The sequence below is a fragment of the Lepidothrix coronata genome, unplaced genomic scaffold (genome assembly GCF_001604755.1).
Source record: "Lepidothrix coronata isolate B3197 unplaced genomic scaffold, Lepidothrix_coronata-1.0 Scaffold14, whole genome shotgun sequence".
Lineage (NCBI taxonomy): Eukaryota > Metazoa > Chordata > Aves > Passeriformes > Pipridae > Lepidothrix > Lepidothrix coronata.
Window position 1 is genome coordinate 2,027,195 of NW_016690194.1, and position 18,706 is coordinate 2,045,900.

The 18,706-nt window shown below is 40.4% G+C and overlaps 2 protein-coding genes across 3 annotated transcripts in view; both read right to left on the reverse strand.

The window, feature by feature from the left end:
• The window catches only part of TJP2 (tight junction protein 2), a 53,233-nt gene extending 41,917 nt beyond the window's left edge, over positions 1 to 11,316 (reverse strand). Inside the window, exon 1 of one of the 2 annotated variants that reach the window (XM_017806083.1) lies at positions 11,196 to 11,316. Coding sequence is in view for 1 of the 2 variants with exons in the window: in XM_017806080.1 (XP_017661569.1) it covers positions 3,484 to 3,546 (63 nt within the window). In the remaining variant the exon portion in view is untranslated. Of the gene's footprint in view, positions 1 to 3,483; positions 3,677 to 11,195 lie in introns of those variants that run through there. The other variant, XM_017806080.1, reaches the window with a different exon arrangement.
• Positions 1 to 18,706, reverse strand: part of HACD4 (3-hydroxyacyl-CoA dehydratase 4) — a 186,710-nt gene that overhangs the window by 82,198 nt on the left and 85,806 nt on the right. The window lies entirely within an intron of this gene.

The following is an 18,706-nucleotide window of genomic DNA, read 5'->3' on the forward strand; positions in this document are numbered from 1 at the left end:
AGGATGCCATAGATCAGAGCTGGGTTTTTTTTTTCAAGATTTTTTTTTATATTGTGTGGGTTTTTTTAACAAGAACCATCAAAAATTCAGTTATGAAACACTCATGCAGTTAATCAGATCTAGAGACTACAGCACCTGAATATGTAAAAAGATATTGCTTTCTGATTATATAATGGGGCACAACACAAGATAAACACCTGTAAAGCTGCTGATGATCATCTGCCTGCTTAGTTAACTGCTAGTCTTGAAGGAACATTTTCTTCTTTACTGTTTATGAGGTTGCGGGATAGAGATGCCTGAAGGGTTCATGAAGGCATCTTTCCCGCTATTTAGTAAGTTAGATGATGCTTTATTCTTACACAGCATTGAGAATAATTGCATGTACATATTGGTTTACACTGTACACTTCAGTTAAGATGCATTCAGGAACATAATTCTGCCTTAAGGCTGGTATTTGCAATACGCATCTGTCCTATCAGCACAGATCACACAAAATTCTTGGTAAGTTCTTTATTTAGTGCATAGATGACAGTACCAAACAAACCGAGACACAGTGATCCCATCCATAAAATGATCCGAGAGCTGGAGAGCTGAGGGGTGGTCAGTAAGACCCACTCACCCTTCAATAGCCCCATCTGACCGGTACGTAAATCTGATGGAGGATGGAGGCTGACTGTGGACTATTGTGGCACGAACAAAGTTACCCCGCTGCTGAGTTCCACTGTGCCAGACATGCTGGAGCTCCAGTACGAACTGGAGTCCAAGGCAGTGAAGTGGTACGCCACCATCGATATTGTAAATGCGTTCTTCTCCATCCCCTCAGCAGCAGAGTGCAGGCTGCAGTTCACATTTACATGGAGAGGTGTGCAGGACACCTGGAACTGACTGCCCCAGAGGTGGAAACACAGTCCCACCATTTGCCATGGACAGATTCGGGCTACACTAGAGAAGGATAAGGCTCCAGAACATATACAATACATTGATGACACTATTGTATGGAGAGACACAGCAGAGGAGGTTTTTGAAAAAGGAAAGGAAATTATCCACCTTTCTGGCACAACGTTTTTGTATTCCCGGAGCCTGGAGGCTCATTAAAACTTCTGCTTTCTTATCTTACCTCCTACCTAATTGGGCCTGGAGTTTTTTCTCCTCAGTCTTTTAGGCAACAGTACATTTCAAATATGGTTTTAAAAAACAAAGTTATTTTAAGTTCATTTGCAATTTTAACACAGTCATTAATTATACTATACTATTTGCCTCATAAATCATGTACTGTTCAGGTCATTCAAAAAAGATTCCTGCAGTATCAATGAGGTCAGCTTCCTAAGAAAATACTGCAACTTACCACTTTCTGTTATAAAATAGACTCCAAAAATGTTTCTAATGTCAGTTGAATCCTCATTTGTCTCATAGTCCTAATAAGTACAAGCTGTGAAAAATAGAATTCCTAGTACAATTATAAACTTCATATTGTTTGCACAGCTTCATTAGGAAAAATAAAGAGGAAACTAAAAATCATAGGCATAGTACCTCTCCAGATTATTTTTCTGTCTCTTTTTACAAATTAATGAGTAGTTGTCTTTATAAAAGAAATGGAATTTTGGCCTTATTAGTAACTCTATTATAAGGAATATAACCACTGCAGTAGCTACACCAACAATGTCTCCCTACTTAAGTTCAGTCCACGTAAGAAACATGAGCTTTCTCACAGTCTCACACAATAGGCAGAAGGAAAGATCAGCCAAAGCTCTCTTTTTGCTGACAGAGAAGCTGGCACTGAATTGAGAGCCAATGCAACCTACTTCAATACTGCATGGACTCACAGCTGTGAAACAAAAAGAAGCTTTATCCAAACCATTTAATTCTTATTTCTTTACATGAAAGGCAGTCCCTAAAACAGTTTGAAGAAACCCCATATACTCAGTTGAGGCCCGACAACCCACACTTTTTATCAAGCCAACAGAACGCTGTCATTAACTTCAAAAGGATTCCATCAATATTGATAAAAGCAAGTAGAAAAAATGTTGCTATTTGAGACAAATGGAAGGAGACAGCATGGTCTAGCAGTATATCTCAACATTTGTTGAAATACACTGCAAGGTGTCTTACTTCAGGAACCATTCCATACTGACCATAATTTTGTTTAAATGAAGTATTTAAGCAACAGCCATGTCAAGTATATGTCTGTAGATACAGGCTCTGTAACTACGATACCTCAAACATGCACAAGTCAGACTTTCCATCCATCTCAGGTCAACACATGTAAACCTCATACCCAAGAAACCCCTGCAAGGCAAGTCATTGACACATTATTATGGGTATTTCTATTTCTCTCACCAGAGCCATCAGTAAGTGGTTACACCTACTGCAGCAAGGGAAGTGTCAAATACATTGCGATAGTACAGGTGAGGGAGTGAGACAGTTACCTAGACCAATTGCACAACCTTTGTGGTTAAAAAAAAACCTAACAAACACACAAACAAATGCAATAACAAACAAACACCAAACTATCCAAAAAACCCCCAAAAAAACCCAACAACAAAAACCAACGCAAACACACACACTCTGGAAATAATTGCATAAAAGAATCAACTGGTAGTTCACTGATGGCCAATAAATGCCACTAACACATATAGTATGGGACATTGGCTAATATGAACACAGATTTCATACACAAAGAGGATACCTGGAGTAGTAATTATTCTACAAGCAACAGAACAAAGTACGAGGCATAAATAAGTTGTATTTATGCCACATCCACATTTTAGCGGGGGTGGGGGAAATGACTACAGATAAATTCAGTTTCCTGCATGCTGGCACGCACACCACACGGTCCCTCCACTTGTGACAGATGCTGTGGTACTCCTAGGCGCTTCATAGCTACATTGATTACTGAAGTTCAGCATCTGACACTATAAAAAGAAAAGAAAAAAGCCGGGGCCAGGGCGAGGGAGAAGAGGACTTTCTTTATCAAACTCGGGAGTTCGTTCCTCCATAGAAACTGGAGTATTTTCGGTTAAAATACTGACTTGCCAGCATTCAAAATACAAAGATACGTGTCGCCTTCCGGCGCCGCGGGAACCGGTCAGCACTGCGGAGGCCAGGCTGCCTCCCCGCTCCCATTTAACTGAAAAAACACGGGATTCCCCCGCGCTCGGCTCCAGCATTGTCTCGGCCAGCCCCAGCCGGTGGAAAGCGCGGACCAAACGCGCAGCCCACACTAAGCGGGTCCTCCCCCGGCTCACACGCGCGGCTTCTCTGCCCAAGGGCGGGCGGTCCCAGCGAGGCTCGGCGGTGTCGCCGCGGCCGCAGGTGAGTTACGCGGGTTGGAAACACCCCTGTGCGTCGATGTTACTCGCGCCCCTCGTACCGTGCCGCAGGTGCCCTCCCACTGCCCCCCCGGGGGGCACGGCCGGGACAGGGGGTGCCGGAGGGCGACCCCGGCCAGCGGAGGAGCGCGGTGTGTGACGGGACGCTACCGACCTGCATCGCCCCCACCGCGGGCTCCCGCGGACCGCTCCCGGTGGAGCCCTGCTTCGCTCCCATAGTAGCATCGCCGGCCCCGGGGGCTAGCGGTCAGTCCCGGTAGCCTCGGGAATGCTTTTCCCGCCTCCGCCTCCCGAGAGAACAGGCCGAGCCGCTGGCGAGGGGCTGCGACGGAGCCCTGCGGGGCAGCAGGAGCCCGGTAGGACAAAGCCGGCTCTGAGGAGCCCGCCACAGAGAGACTTTGTCCTGCCGGGGCCCGGCCGCCCCCGCCGCCAGCCAATCATGCCTGCAAACGCCCCGGGGAGGCGAAGAAACATTTTCATTCTCCCTGGGAAGAAAAGAATTGTTATTCTCCATTTACAAAAATATTTCTTGTGCTCCTGCCCTTGGCAGTGGCCAGTAGCTGACGCCTGTCACAGGATAAACGGGAGCGATGGGGCGCGTGGCCCAAGCCCGCTCAGCATTTCCGACATGAGGCTTTTGGGCAGTATCCACAGCACTGCTCTGTCAAACAGACACGCACCAGCAACATCCACCTTTTCTGTCTGTGTGTTTTTAGGAGGCCCCATCACAGCTGATGGATTCCTCAAGTCTGCAGCCCTTGGTTAGGTTTCTTTACCACCATGTAACAACCCCTCCACATTAGTCTTGACAGTCAAAACAGCTGCTATTAATTCAGAGGTCAAATTGCCTGAATTTGGGGCTATAATTACATATGCTATAAAAAGCACGTATTTGAGGTAGCTATTCTCAAGAGCTTGTAGAAATGCATGGTCACTAAAAGCCCTAAGGAGGAGTAGATGGGCAAAAATTGAACCACACTTGTATTTGGAAATAAAGACTTCTTTCCCAGTGCTGCCGTCTTCCTGGATTTATGCTATTTTGGGTGGATGAGGCAATACTTGAATCAACTCTTGGAAGGAAGAAACTAGAATGAGGACAAACTGTAAGGGAAGAGCTTTCTTAAAACAACAGTTAAAAAAAAAAGAATGCAAACAGCCTGTTACTTTGTTTAGCCTACCCTCAAATTTGAAGAGAGAAAAAGGCAGACAAATGCCAAATTGTGAACTTTGTTCTTTCATCTGGTCCTCCTTCCTTTCAGTTAGTTTTACAAGTGAGTGATACCATACAACTTTTTCTGCAACACTAGCACTCTGGTGGTATGACCACCTGGAAAAATGAAACATAGGGGGCCAGGCTCCTCGCACACAAAGGATCCTGCGATAGCATCCGGCACCAAGAATTTCTCCATGAGACACAGCATGGCAAGGCCAAACAGCTGTCACTCTCCACACCAATGCGCACTTCTGTACACCTGTGCAAACTGGAGGCAACTTTCCAAAGAGCTAGCACTGGCTGGCAACATCATCATAGGATATTCCATCACAGCATCAGCAAAGAAATCCACTGTCCAGTATTTGTTGAAAAGACACAACACAATGAAAACAACATGATTTTGCTGCTGACAACTAGGTAGTTTTAGACACAAGAAAAACTTTTGTTTTAAACTGGCAATGGATGGCAATATACTTTTTCAAAAAGAGATTTTGTCAGACATGAGGTGGGACAGGGACAGGAGAAGCCACCAGATCGCTGTGACTGCATATAACCGAGTTTGTTACGCAGATACCGAATTTGTAGCAGCATAAAGTATTGTACCAGCGTGTCCTGCAGCTGCTTCCTTCCACACAGGCTCTGAGAGAAGACAAAGAGCTAGCACTTGATTCCCCCACAAAACACTACCTCTTGAGGAGTGCAGGCAGTGCCAGGCCGAGCAATCTAAGGGTCTACCTATCCCATACAAGGCCAAGGAAGATTATTTCTTGTTCCACACAAAACCTATGGCTTGACCTAAAGCCTCCTTTTGGCATGTTCTGTAACTTTATCAAAGCCACGAGGTATTATTACTAATAGAGGCTATACTTCCCCAAGATGTAGGGCAGCAACCAAGGTAAACACACTTAGCTAGCCTGAGGTAAATCTAACAGAGATGCAGGAACTGACTCCAGTTATGCAAGCAAGATAGGCTGGTTTTCGATCCCTTATCATGAATCACCAGCTGGGAAGGGCCTCCATTTAGTTTATCTCCATTTAGTTTCCTGCAATAACAGATGGAAAATAATCCATATGGACTTATCAAAATATTTCCCATGTTTATCCATAAAATTTCTCACTTGTAAGAGGAGAGGACAGATATCCTTTCCTGCTTTCTTATTTCTCTTCCCAAACCAAACAGCTAATCTGCCACAATTAATAAATCCTCCAATACCATCCTCCAAATGTGAGCACTAAGTGGCCTCTAGTGCTCATGCTTACACTAGAGCTTGGCCAAGAGCCCAGATGCCCACACTGATGCTATGGACTGATGTAACTAACAATGAAGTAACAATTTCCAAGTTACGTATACTCCAATTCAACCACAGAGAACAAACTTTCAGACTTTTTAGGCCTGCTCTTTGACCAAGATGTCCTCCCAGGGTGGTTATGCAGGTAGGCCTTACGAGGGCAGGATGATGCCAACTAAACAAAAAATGTAAGGGTACAAGATATCAGTGTAAACAGTGACGAGAGCTGCAGAAACTTCTCCGGCAGCTCAAGTTCCCATCTCCTGTGGCAGGAAAAGGGAGAACAGGTGCTCAAAGCACCCAATTCACCAAGCAGCTACTCCACAGGAGGACAGCATCTCCATTCTCTTCCCATGTAATCCAAAGGAAAACAAAACCAAACCCCTAAACTGCAGCTCAAAGAAGCACATTATTAAATATATAATTAGATATAACCTCTCCTGTCTCAGCTTTTCTTAAACACAAGACCCCTAAATGTGGATACAGAATACCTAGCCAAAATTCTTCTAGGACAGCAGAACAGTCAGAAGAGGGGCAGGAGCTCCAGACAAATGGTCTGATCTGTCTATGCAGGTCCCTGAGCACTCTGAGTGTTTGGAGGCATTGCTGCATCCATGTTTCACTCTTTAGTCTCCTTTTGAAATGGGAGGTGAAGGTCCAGTTGTAGTCAGTTCTGGAAGGGATACTGCATCATGAAGAGTAAAGGCTGGGTACAAGCACCATGGCAAAATTGCATGAGCTGGGCTATAGATGTGCAGCTCTGTCCTCTGCAGTGTTTAGGACCAGCTATTCTGCACGTGCAATAACTGTACAAAGCAGTATCATGTGCAGAGGATTTCATGAAATGTTATGTAGGCATGCAGAAATTTTAAAATTAATGGAAAGATTAATTGGTATTAACTTTAAGAAAAACATGCAAATAACTTGCAGTGAACACATTTTCCGCTGAGATTTTCAGTTTAACTAATCAAGGCAGACATTGTTTGCCTACAATCAGATTGAATCCATGGTCCGTGTAGCGCTAATTTAGAGAGATCACTTGCTGTAGCCTGAGTCATGCAAACCCTAGGACATATTCCATAAATTATCTAATGCTACTGTGAATGAAGCAGTTGTGCTCCTTCCAGCATCCACAGAGGGAACACCCATTTAACACTATGCTACAGAATGCAAATTTAAAACAAGCAGTTGCCTCTCACAGTTACTCCTGCCAACCAAGTAAGGCTATTCAGCAACTTGCCTGCAGCCACCAAGATTTCTTACCATGTTGTGATTCAGGTTCTCTCCGCCTCCTCTCCACCATCAAGCCTTTTAACCTGCCCCTCTGACAATCAATTATTTTTCTGTTCTTTAAATGTTAAAGTTCAATACTTGGTAGTGCTGCTGGACAGCACGGCAACCACAGGCAACCCCCTTAACAGCTGGGAACTGATTTCAGCAGGAGATACTGGGAATATAGGCTGGTAGTCCAGTTGCTGAACTGTCTGAACAGAGGTATCAGTTTTGCTTTTGTTTTTAAGCAAGTGTTCATGATCCTGTGATGAGAGGCACTGTAGAAGTTTCTAAAAATACCATGTTGCCAAACAGCCTTTCCCCCTTCCCGGCAATCTCTTTAGACTGCCATTTGTCATCAGCCTGCAAAATCACACAAATCAGTCAGCCCAGTCCTACTTAAATGATTCATAAATCCAATTACGTCCGCTTCTTTATATAGTAAGCTGGGCCCTAACAGATTCAACCTTCAGGATTAGAGGATGTGTAGGTAGCTGACCTCTGACTCTCAAACTGCTCAGGAGCTACATATGGTTCAAACACATAGCTCTACACTGGCGTTGTCACATGTATGGCACAGTAATCTTAATCTCTGTCTTGGGCGGACTGGAGAGGAAATGCCATGAATACTATCTTAGCACTTGCTACCATGTGTAGAAGTAAGTCCAGCAGAGGGTCCCCAAGATGGTGGGGGCTGAAGCACTAACCCTGCAAGAGGAAGTGTGGCAGTTGGGTTTGTTTAGCCTGGAGGAAGGATGCCTCCAGGACATTCAACAGCAGCCTGTTGGTGCTGATGGGAGGAGATTGAAGAGATGCAGCCAGGTTCTTTTCAGTGGTGCAAAGTAGATAGGACACAATGGACAAAAGTTCAAACAAAACAGGTTCAGATGTATATAAGGAGAAAAAATTTTCCTCATGAGGACAGACAAATCATGGACCCACTGCAGAGAAGTTCTACAGTCTGTGTTCTTGGAGGTTTTCAAACCCCAGCTGGGTAAAGCTCCATGCAACTTGTTCTGATCTCACAGCTGACCCTGTTTTGGGCACAAGATTGCGCTAGAAACCACTTGAGGTCTCCTTCCACCTGTATTAGCCTGTCACTGTGAGGTTGCTGCATGACTCAAGTGCCAGTGTAATGCAGCATGATGCAATCATTATCCTGCCCCTTGTCTCCACTTCCAAAGTGCAGCTCGTGATTATGAAACGTAAAGATTTTGGCATGCAGCTGCAGGATCTGGTCTGTTGGCCGTCTCTGGTCTGGTGTAAGGATGAACAGCTATACACACCTTCCAGGTTTCAAAGCAGCAATTCTAAGGCTCTTATTTTAGAAAAGACAGATGTCCCTGGAAGAAACACAGAGTCCAACATAAACAGCATATCACACTTCATACAGATCTTTGATGGGGTAATCAACAGTAGAAAATCTTGTGTCACTCACTGGGCCACCTAGTTTGATGTTCTCTAGATAACAGATATTTTTTAAACCTAGACATACTGATTTACCTGTTGATCCAGATCAACAAAATTTAAAACGTAGATAATGATTTAGAGCAAGAAGCAGCACTGTTCTAAGTCAATCATAAACTCAATTTCAAGTTCATAAAAATTTGAAACACTGTTAAATGCTGAACAACTAGGAACAACACTAGAGATACAAACAGTACGAAATACAGTAATATAGTATATTTTTCCTCAACAGGTTTGAAATATTAGTCACAGTTCTACTAGATCTCACACATTACAAATTTATTCTGCTAAAACCCAGAAGACTGCTTGTTTTGCTTATTGCTACTTTATTTGCAAAGAATATGCCAATTGGAAAATACAGATGTATAGTAGATTTCACGGTGTAGATAAAGCAGCATGAAAATATGCAGAAGTGTTTGATAACAGTTAATAAAAATTACAGCTGTGAGAATAAGAAGTACGGTCTGCTTGCTCTAAGCACATTTTCATCTGTGCAATGTTTTAAACTACACTGGAGTGCCTTGAAAATTACACTGGTACAGCAAGCAAATGAAATAGTTTGACCCACTGCTAAGGAGTAGAACAGGAACTTAACAGTGACTTTACCTAAATACCCACCACTCCCTTCTTCTACAGACTGTGCAATTTAAAGCAACTTTCTTTGGCATAAGCACTTCGACCTCTATCAGTTTAAGAAGCTACAAAAGCTAGTACTGTTATTCTAAAGAATGAAATAACAGTGTAGTTTAAACAGATCCAAACCACACAAATGTGTACTATTTTTCTCCTCAAACAGCATAAAAAAGTGTGTATCAACACTTGAAAGGAAATCTCTTCCCTAGCCCCAGCTTGTTCATTTTTAACAGCAGGCACATTGAGCACATTCTGTTTGAACACTGATTTTGCTTACATCTCATTTCCTTCTTCTCTTCTCCATGTTTCTTGACTGCTCCTGACAAGGCTGTGAAACAATCCTCCTCTTTTAGCAATTTATCTGCCTTCCCTCACTAGAAGTCAAACCCTACAACATCAAAAACTTTACAACGGTAATCAACTGTGATGGCTTAAATTAATTAAGACAAAGCAATGAAGAAAGCAAAGATCCCATTCTCATGGAGATCATTATGCTTATTAAAAACAAGCAAATGAATAAACGGAATGCACAAGATGCAAAACATGCAAAAATGTGTTACTTTTTCTGATACAGGGGTTAATTTAAAAAACAAAGTTCCAGACAGCAGTTCTTCAGCCAAGTTAGATCTCTAGAGCACTAAAACTATGCTTCAAAGATCTGCCCCTCCCCGTCCTATTTTTACTGGCAAGCGTCCTGCTGACGAGCTTATTAAGAAACAAAGCAGCTCTGCTTCCCTGTTCAGTAACAGCAAGGTCCCAGCTAGGGTACCATGCCCAGTTTTGGGTACTGTCTTTCAGGAATAATTGAAGTGAGCTGGCAAGAGTCCAAGGGAAACAGTGAGAGCAATCATCATGGAGAAAGCACATGGACACGGCCATCCCAGGCATTCACTTGCCAGTTCTATAACTCCTAGGAATTCACAGACAAGATGGCTGGATGCATCTTTTAAGGCATCTTGATCTTGTGGATACATGGTTCTGAAGTTTCTTTTGCTAAGAGTTGAACTTGCAACTATCCGTATTCCCTGGTGTAATGTTTCCATACCATATCCTCGAAAGTTTTTATTTTAAGGAACATATTAGAGTCTGATGGAGACCTCAGTTAAGACATTCCTGCCTAGCTATGCGTCGCTGATATCAAATTTTCCTTGCTCCCAGAACACTGAACAGATGAGTAGCTTTGGTTAAGTATGTCACATATTAGAAAGACAGGACAACTAATATCCACATTTCCAAGTAAATAACTAAAGCAGCAATAGCTATTAATCTGAAAACTGAAAGATAAGTCAATTACAGTTTTGGAACACATTGGCATAACAACTTTTTCCTCTTAAAATTGTAATCTGTTAATGACTTACAAAAACAAGCCAAGCATGTTCGATTGACACATAACGCTAAGGATGCTTTTTATACTCCTTTTAGAAGCACTTGAAAAAAGGTTTCAAAAGCAAGGTTAATATGCCAAAAGGATTATATTTACCTTAATGATGTACTATAAGAAAATATGCAAGCAAAACAACTCTCTCTGTGTGTGGCTATTCTGTTTCCCAGGACTGAGTCACTGAGCAATCCCCATTAATATTACCCTCCGTGCTTAAAGTAATTTATTTATCCCCAAGTCCATGCAAAATATTTATATTTGCTGAATCTTCATAGATTAAATCAATTCTTTACCAATGTTTAGCTAAGATTTGAACTAGTATAGGCCTGTACATTATTTGCATAATTTTAACAGAATAGAGTTCATTGCAGAAGCCTCTCTTCTTCTGAAGGCCTGTTGCACATCATCAAGAGAATGTGCATGTAATCATTTTAAATTGCTTTGGGAATCCAAAATAACTAGTTCTGACTTCATTGTATTACTCCAGTAAGTATAGTTTCTTAAAACCTTGTGAAAACATAGCTAAAAGAATTACATTTTAGCTAGCATATGACAAGAATACATAATTTTAAACTAACGGCCAACTCTAACTGATGCAACTAGACTAGTACCTTGGGAGGAATGATGGTTTTTGAGTGTCTCTGTCTACTTGCTGTGCAATGCTTTGGGCTTGATGTACAGTTGTGCTCCCAGTCCCACGCACAAGGAGATGGCAGTGCAGTAGTTTCCTCCCTGAAAAACAAAGTTTCATTTAAGTCACAACCACATAAGCGTGACTATGAAGCCTGGAACACTGAAGTCCTAGAGACAAAGAGGATATAAAATATACTTCCCTGATTAGTTTGATATGCTTTAGCTTCCCTGGCATTCAAGTAGAAACAGTGCTTGGAAAACAGAGATACTCAGCAATAGTTACACTTGCAGCAAGACTAAAAACTCCAGTTCGGACTGTCCCTCAGCAGGCATCCATGCAAGCGTGTGCGCAAAGCAACCCAACCTAATAGGGTACAGACAAGGAACCTGCATATAGTCACTGTGTTGCACAGGTCCTCTCCACAAGCCATCTGGCTTTTTGCTTCAATTTAGGTTTAGTCTGATTGCTTAGCTTGCACAAGACTGTACAAAGTGAAGCTGGTAACAGCATTGTATCTGGAGCAAAACCTCAGTAACAGTGGGCTACATGCACTCCAGTGACACCAGTTGGTAACAACTTCAGTTGCAAAATGATAGGAAAGAAACAATTCCCAATGTCATTTTCTATCCTCCTTCCCTTGATCAACAGGTTTTAGCTACCCCTCTTGAGCACAAATAGCATGTTAGCTTCCATTCAGCACCCCTGTCACAGAGATCCACTCTTCCTCTCCTTGACCCCTTGTCCTAGTCCTTGATTATCCTGTGTAGGAAAACAGAAAATGAATGGTTTAACTAAGATGAAGGAGGAACTTTTGACAGGAATAGAAATAGAAGCCAGTGGTTAGGGTTTGTTGATGGCTTTTTTTTTTTTTTAAGAAAACCAACCCACAACTTGACAATTTTCATTCCTGTCTCTCAAAGAACATTTTTCCAAAGTGTTCCATCTTCTAAGAAGGATATAACCAAACTTCCCTAGGAAAGTATATTAGCCGTAGTTTTAACAGGTTTGGGTTTGTTTGGTTGTTTTGGGTTTTTTTCCCCCCTTTAATGTACAGATATTTTTTCATTCTGGTTAATATTCCACTAGCCATTTCTAGATAGCAGGAGAGCCATAAGAAAGACACTGAAAGAATTCTGCAGAACTTCTCCGTCTCCAAGTCTACACTAAGTGTTGATGTGTCTTGTGTGTGGCATCCACCTTTAGTACAAATGTAAGGAGGTCACAGGTTCAAAAAAGCAAACTTAAGACTTCTAAGATATTTTTAAGAATACATTTGGTCTCAGGTTAACTTTTTAAAAACTGCAACAATGAAAGCACCTGCCAGACATCACTCTGCGGAAGTAGAAGGTGATTTTCCCCGCTCTCCTTACTCTTCCAGCATAAAAGCATCTTTCTAAAAGTAAACTACTGTTTTAAATCAAGGCATGATTTCGGAAATCACAGAACAAAAAGATGCTTATTATGAGTTTATGTGATGACCAAAGAGCAACATGGGCTATGCTGTGCATTATGAACAGACATCAGCTTTATTGTCCCAGGCTCTGCACAAAATACTATTCTGGAGCCTGCAGAAAAGTCACACAAACAAGCTAAGCTAACTATCAATGCTGTCATAATTTTCTGTCTATGTGAAGATGCCAAAAGTTATAAAAATCAAACTTACCTTTGTAACATCTTTGATATTAAAATGTAAATTAATATCTTAGCAAAATAATGTATTTGCCTTTCCTGTTTTCTTTTCCACCTTAGTCTGAGTTTTTAAGCAGAATTTTTACAACTTTCAAGCAATGGCTCTGGAGCTAGCATCACACTGTAATGCTTTTTTTCATTTTAAAATATGATTAAGAAAAATAAAGAGAATGTTTAATTGTGCACCTGAATTTGTGCAGTGAGGAGTTGACAGGATTCTATATAACTCTATATTCATTAATAGGTTTTGGAAAGTGTTTCATTATGTTACATTTTTTTCCTATAAACACATACACACACATACACTTTTAAGGCATCTTTTTTTATATGAATGTGACAGAGTACCTCTAAAAGCTGAGTGATAAGCTGATAATAGCAAAGTGAGTTATTAATCTGCTTATTCCAGTTGTATAAAATAAGCAGCCTGGAGCTACAAAAAGAACAACACTTTTTCATCAACTCGGTTTACTTTGCCACAATTGCTGGTTACCAAATTTTAGCTCCCTGAAAGTCTTAATGAAAACATAAAAGGGATCCCTATTACAGTTCAATGACAACAGCTTTTCTGCTTTTCTGAAACTGTTGGAAAGGCAAATCCAAACATAATCCAAATATATCTTAACCAGCCTGAAATTCCAAGTGTGTACAACAATCACATTACCTAAACCTCTCCCTGAAAGTAGGGAGATGTCTGATTAAGAATGCTGGAAATTAAAACAAATTTTAACAGGGTAGTGTATTTTGTACTTTGATACTGACTAACACTCAGTAGTAGATCAAAGCCAAGCAGTCACAATTACAAAATAAAAAATAATGGACATTAGAGTGAACAAGTTTCATTTTTAGAGGGCTTGGTTCAATCTGTTACTCTGGACAAAACAACCTTCTTCAAAACTATGAGGAATTCTTCAAGAATGTATCATTACTTTTCAAAGCAGCTTCTCAAAATATCATTAGCAAACATGTACTATTTTATTAAGATATAAAAAGTGGCTGCAAAATTCAAAGAGATTGACATGGAACAATCAAAAGAAGTCACAGACTAGGACACTCTACTGTCCTGTGTCCAAATACACTGTACTGAGAACCCCTTTAAATGGGTAGATGTTTAACAAAAAGGCCTCATTAACACTACTCCTGAAATTTGGGACCAACTTGAAATATACTTGTACTGATAAAAGGCAGAAAACCATTTGCATCAATGTATTTTCTAGACTAGTTTTTGTGATTTTGGTGATAGATCTGAAAAAAACCTATAAAAATCATGTGGTATACAGCAGTTTAGTTGTTTTTACTATTGCTACCACCATTAAAGAAAGCACTTTTGTGGAAAAATTACAGGATAAATTTGAATTCAGTTACAGCCAGTCACAGTTATACACCCAAGTTATATTTTAAAGTCTTGCTTACACAGAACTATTCCAGACCAGTAGAAATATACTACATAGTCTTGAACAAAAGGCTCTCACATTTTTTACTCCTCTTCCATGTCTGAAACAAGGTGACAGCATTCTATTGTATTATAAGAATAAAACAGATTAGAAAGACTGTGAAGACACCCTTCCATCTACCACACATTCCATGTCCATGACATGCTACTCATACAGGGGCAGGTAAGAGAGAATGACAATCCCATTTTCCACACAATGTAAGTTTTTGGTGGAAACAGTTATGAACAGAAAGATTTTTGCAAAGCCTAGTACTCAAGTTGTGTAGTACAAGAAAGCCCTCCAGATTGTTTTTAACAAAATCAGAAAAATTGTCTTGTAGGGAAACAGTATTCCTAAGCACGATGAACTCCTGCTTCTTAGCAAAGAAGCTGCACACACAGAAAAAAGTGTTTTTCTTCTCCCATTTTAGAGAAGAAAATGTTCTTCTTCCCGCATGTTCTCCGATGGACAAAAATTAAAACACATATTTTTAAATGGAGGAGGGGGAACACACACATACACACATGATATAAAGTGCAAGTAATAAATACAAAATAACCATTTCATTTTTGTTCCGATGAGTATACGCATGTTTATACTTTCTATTCTTCAGCAAACTCCTGATTTAGAAATAGCACCTTCTCCTACTTATTCTACTAGCTAAGGACTGGTAGTACACAGAAATCTCTAATGAAATCTTTAACCACAACTGCTGAAGTATAGAACTTGGAAGTTACAAAAAAAGATTACCTGTTTTATGAATAACTCTTCTCTTTCTGATTACAAGTTTTAAAAATGCATGATTCAAGATGAGGAGTTTTTCCCATTGTTACACACTGATTGCTTTTTAACACTTACCCTGGATGTTGCCACAGATTTGCATGTCTACCTTCAGGAAGTAGTTCCCTCTTGTTAAGGGGAGTAATACCTATTGCTGCTTCTAAAATAGTTATGTATTTCTTGTACCGCATCCTGCCTTTCTCATGGGTTCCACCACGCTAAGTTATCATCCGAACAGAGACGCTGCAACTGAAGTCATGTCTCTTCACCTATCTGAATTGCTGCTTTTTAAAACATGCTGCAAGTTTGAAGCATAAACATAATGCTTTTCCCCTTCTCCCAGGACAGTTTGCAAGGGAGAGAGAGAAACCAAAGAAAAACTCGTACCAGATTCTGCAAAACGTCATTGTTACGTAATTCGATCTTTGAATAAGACACTAATGAAAATGATTGAAGAGACAATCACAGTTCTAAGCCTGGCCGGATAATGCACACTCTCCAATTGACTAATCCTTTGCTAAATCTCTGCTGTCTATAATCTTTCAACTGCTAATGGAGCACTAGGTAACTTCTCTGTCAAATCCATCCAGGGAATAAAGGAGATCTGCACAGAAAACTTGAGACCATTTGAGACAGTGACAGATGAAAATAGCTTTTGCCTTAACTTTTCTCAACAAAAAAGCTCTGTACATTGGAAGTGTCACAAGGGATTTATCTCACATATGCAGAAAAGGCATGGAGAAACCCTTCCTTACGTGGCTTGTGCAGAATTAAGAAAGCTAGAGACTGACATTATGATGCCAGAAGCCACTTCCCATGCCAAGATTGTTCTAGCAATGAGGTAAGTACCTGTGTGTGCCAAAGACCTCAGATATGAACTACAAAGGTGGAGACAGATGTACATGTTGAAAGCAGTATCATATCGGAAACGCTATAGTACTGTCAAATTGCAATGTTCAGGGATGTACTTGATTGCAAAACTAAGGAAATGTTGTTGTAATGCTTCTTAGATAGTAAGAAATGAATGCTTATATATATACACTTACATATACATATATTATGCACTTAAGCAGTAATAAGAGATAAAATGTAGAAAGAGCAGATGTCACAGGAAGACTGGAGCCTTGAGCCACAACTCCATCTGTAAACTGTGCATTTTAGTTATTCCAGTATTATTAGCCATGTCTGTATTTCTGTTGGGGTGACTTCATATCACATGCTACTTATTTAGAAGCCAAGATGAAAGTGCTAATTTTCATTCCTTTACTGTAAAATATTCAGCTCTTAGCAACAAGATTTGTGTAACTATTTCCAGATCCCACATTACTTAAAATCCTGCATTACCCATATATGGTGTTTAATATTCACTCACACTTGGAGGTTATATTCACACATGCACACACTGAACTCTCTCAAGTTACTACTAAATAGTAATCTATGGGACTGATCTCAGAAGAGCAAAATAAAATCAAGCATCTTTTAGATTCAGGGAGTACCACTAAAACTGTCAGAATTAAAAAATTAGTTTTCACCTACCTAGTTGCATGCTGATAAGAAGTATGTAGTCTGAAATTATATATTAAAACCACATGAATTAAATTAAGCAAAGAATTACTTCTCCAGGTCAAAAAAAAAAAATAACTACAACTTTAAACATCTGTATGCAAAGGATTAAGAAGCTTAGGAAAGCAGAATACTACTAGAAGCCTGCAAGCACAGCAAAAGTCATTAAGCCTGCATGCATCCTGACTTCTGATAGCTTTGGCAGCTCTAACATAAAGGCAGTACTGACAAGGAAAAGACAAGACAAGAAGTGAGCAGTTTTTAACAATTCTAGTTTTTAAGAACCTTTGGACTGTAGCACTCCATGACAATATTCTATTTTACTTAAAAGCAGAAATGTTTTGATAAAATCCAATCTTCCCTCAAAGCTGGCTTTGTTAGGAACTTCAGTATTACCACACTTTCTCCTATGAAGTTTTGGTACTTTTTTCTATCCGTCCTCTTCCCTTAACACTTTTTAGACTCTAAACTTTCCCCTTATAGATCTAAGAAACAGTTCTTACAAAAACTTCCCCAAAGTAGTTTTCAAAGCCAGTCTTATGCAAAGTCTAAAAAGCTTCTAGTGCAGTTCTGGTCCATCTTTTGTTTCTTTGGGCAAAGGCAATTAATTCCAACTAGAAAAGGAGCCCCATGACTAGTCTTGTACACAGAGAAGCCAAGCACACGTTAACAAGCACAAGTTACTCCCAAGTACTGCTTTCGGTTAAATGGTGCGTGAAATCTCCAGGTATCTAGAGGGAGTGAGACTGACTCACAGTTTATCAACTTCCTTCAACTTTATTTGGAAACAGAATTTCAAAGCTGCTCGTACGTGCATTGTTAGTGAAGGATGGCTTTTGCAGAGCAAACAAAAGGTCTGAAACATACCTTCCCACATTGTTTCCTGCTGGGGAGTTATCATCCACTCCCCCCTTTTTCTGTCTTTGTATTTTTCCAGGAAGAACAGAAACCAAATTTTTTTTGAAGGAAAATAGTTTTCCTAACTGGGAACACACAAGTGATGGCTTGGAAACTACAGCATATTTCTGGGAATGGGGAAAGAATGACAGAGCTTTTTTCTCCACTAAAGAAACATTTATGAGATCAAAGCAAAAGCTTCCTTTTGCTCTAATCCTTAACAGAATGAAAACAGTCATACTCCCTTAATTAGACGTAGAACATCACGTAAACTGATGACAGAAGCATGATCACATCTTCAGTCTCTTCAGACCCAACCACAAAAGAGACAACCATTGCCCAACACAGCCACAAATTACTTTCCATCTTGGGAAAGTAACAAAATCCTGTTCTTTCTTGTCTCTCAACAAAAATCTGTGGAAGGCTACAGATCAAAAGATTCTCTTACGAAGAGAGCAAAGAAACAAGGGTCCTTTCCTACATGCTGTTGCTCAAGAATAACTATGACAGATAATTTTTAAACTTCCAGAACATACATGTGTTTTGTTTAGGCCACATAGCTAAGAAATAGCTTGAAATACAACCAGCGCACATGTAAAGCTTGATCTGTTGAAAAAATCTTGAGGTAAAGGAGCATTGAAGATCAGACTGGGAGTGTGGGGGGCAGGAGTACTTTCATGGAAAGAGAAGGACCTGGAAACTTATTTTACACAGCATCATGGGTTGCAGTTGGTTTTAGCCCCTCCTTAGAGATCACCCGTTTCCTGAACAGCCCATATGTTCCTGGAGATTCTCAGAATCAGCTTATACAAAGTTGTGCTAAGGAGGCTAGAGACACCAGTAGTCAAATCTTCTGGCTATAAAGCAGAGCTAGATGATGAAGCAGATGTTCAATAGAGAGTGCAAGCCAGACTACAGACAGCCTTGTTGTTAGGAACGACATGCAGGGGACATTTAATGCGTTTTCTCTAATGTCTAAAAAACAACCAAAATCTAATGAGGCAAAGCAAATAACAAATAGCTTCAACCAAAATGTAAACCTTGGTTTTGATGAAGCTGCACATTGTTGGGGTAAGTCTCAGTTTATCAATATAACTCTGATGTTTCAAAAATAGTTTTGTGTAAGAGA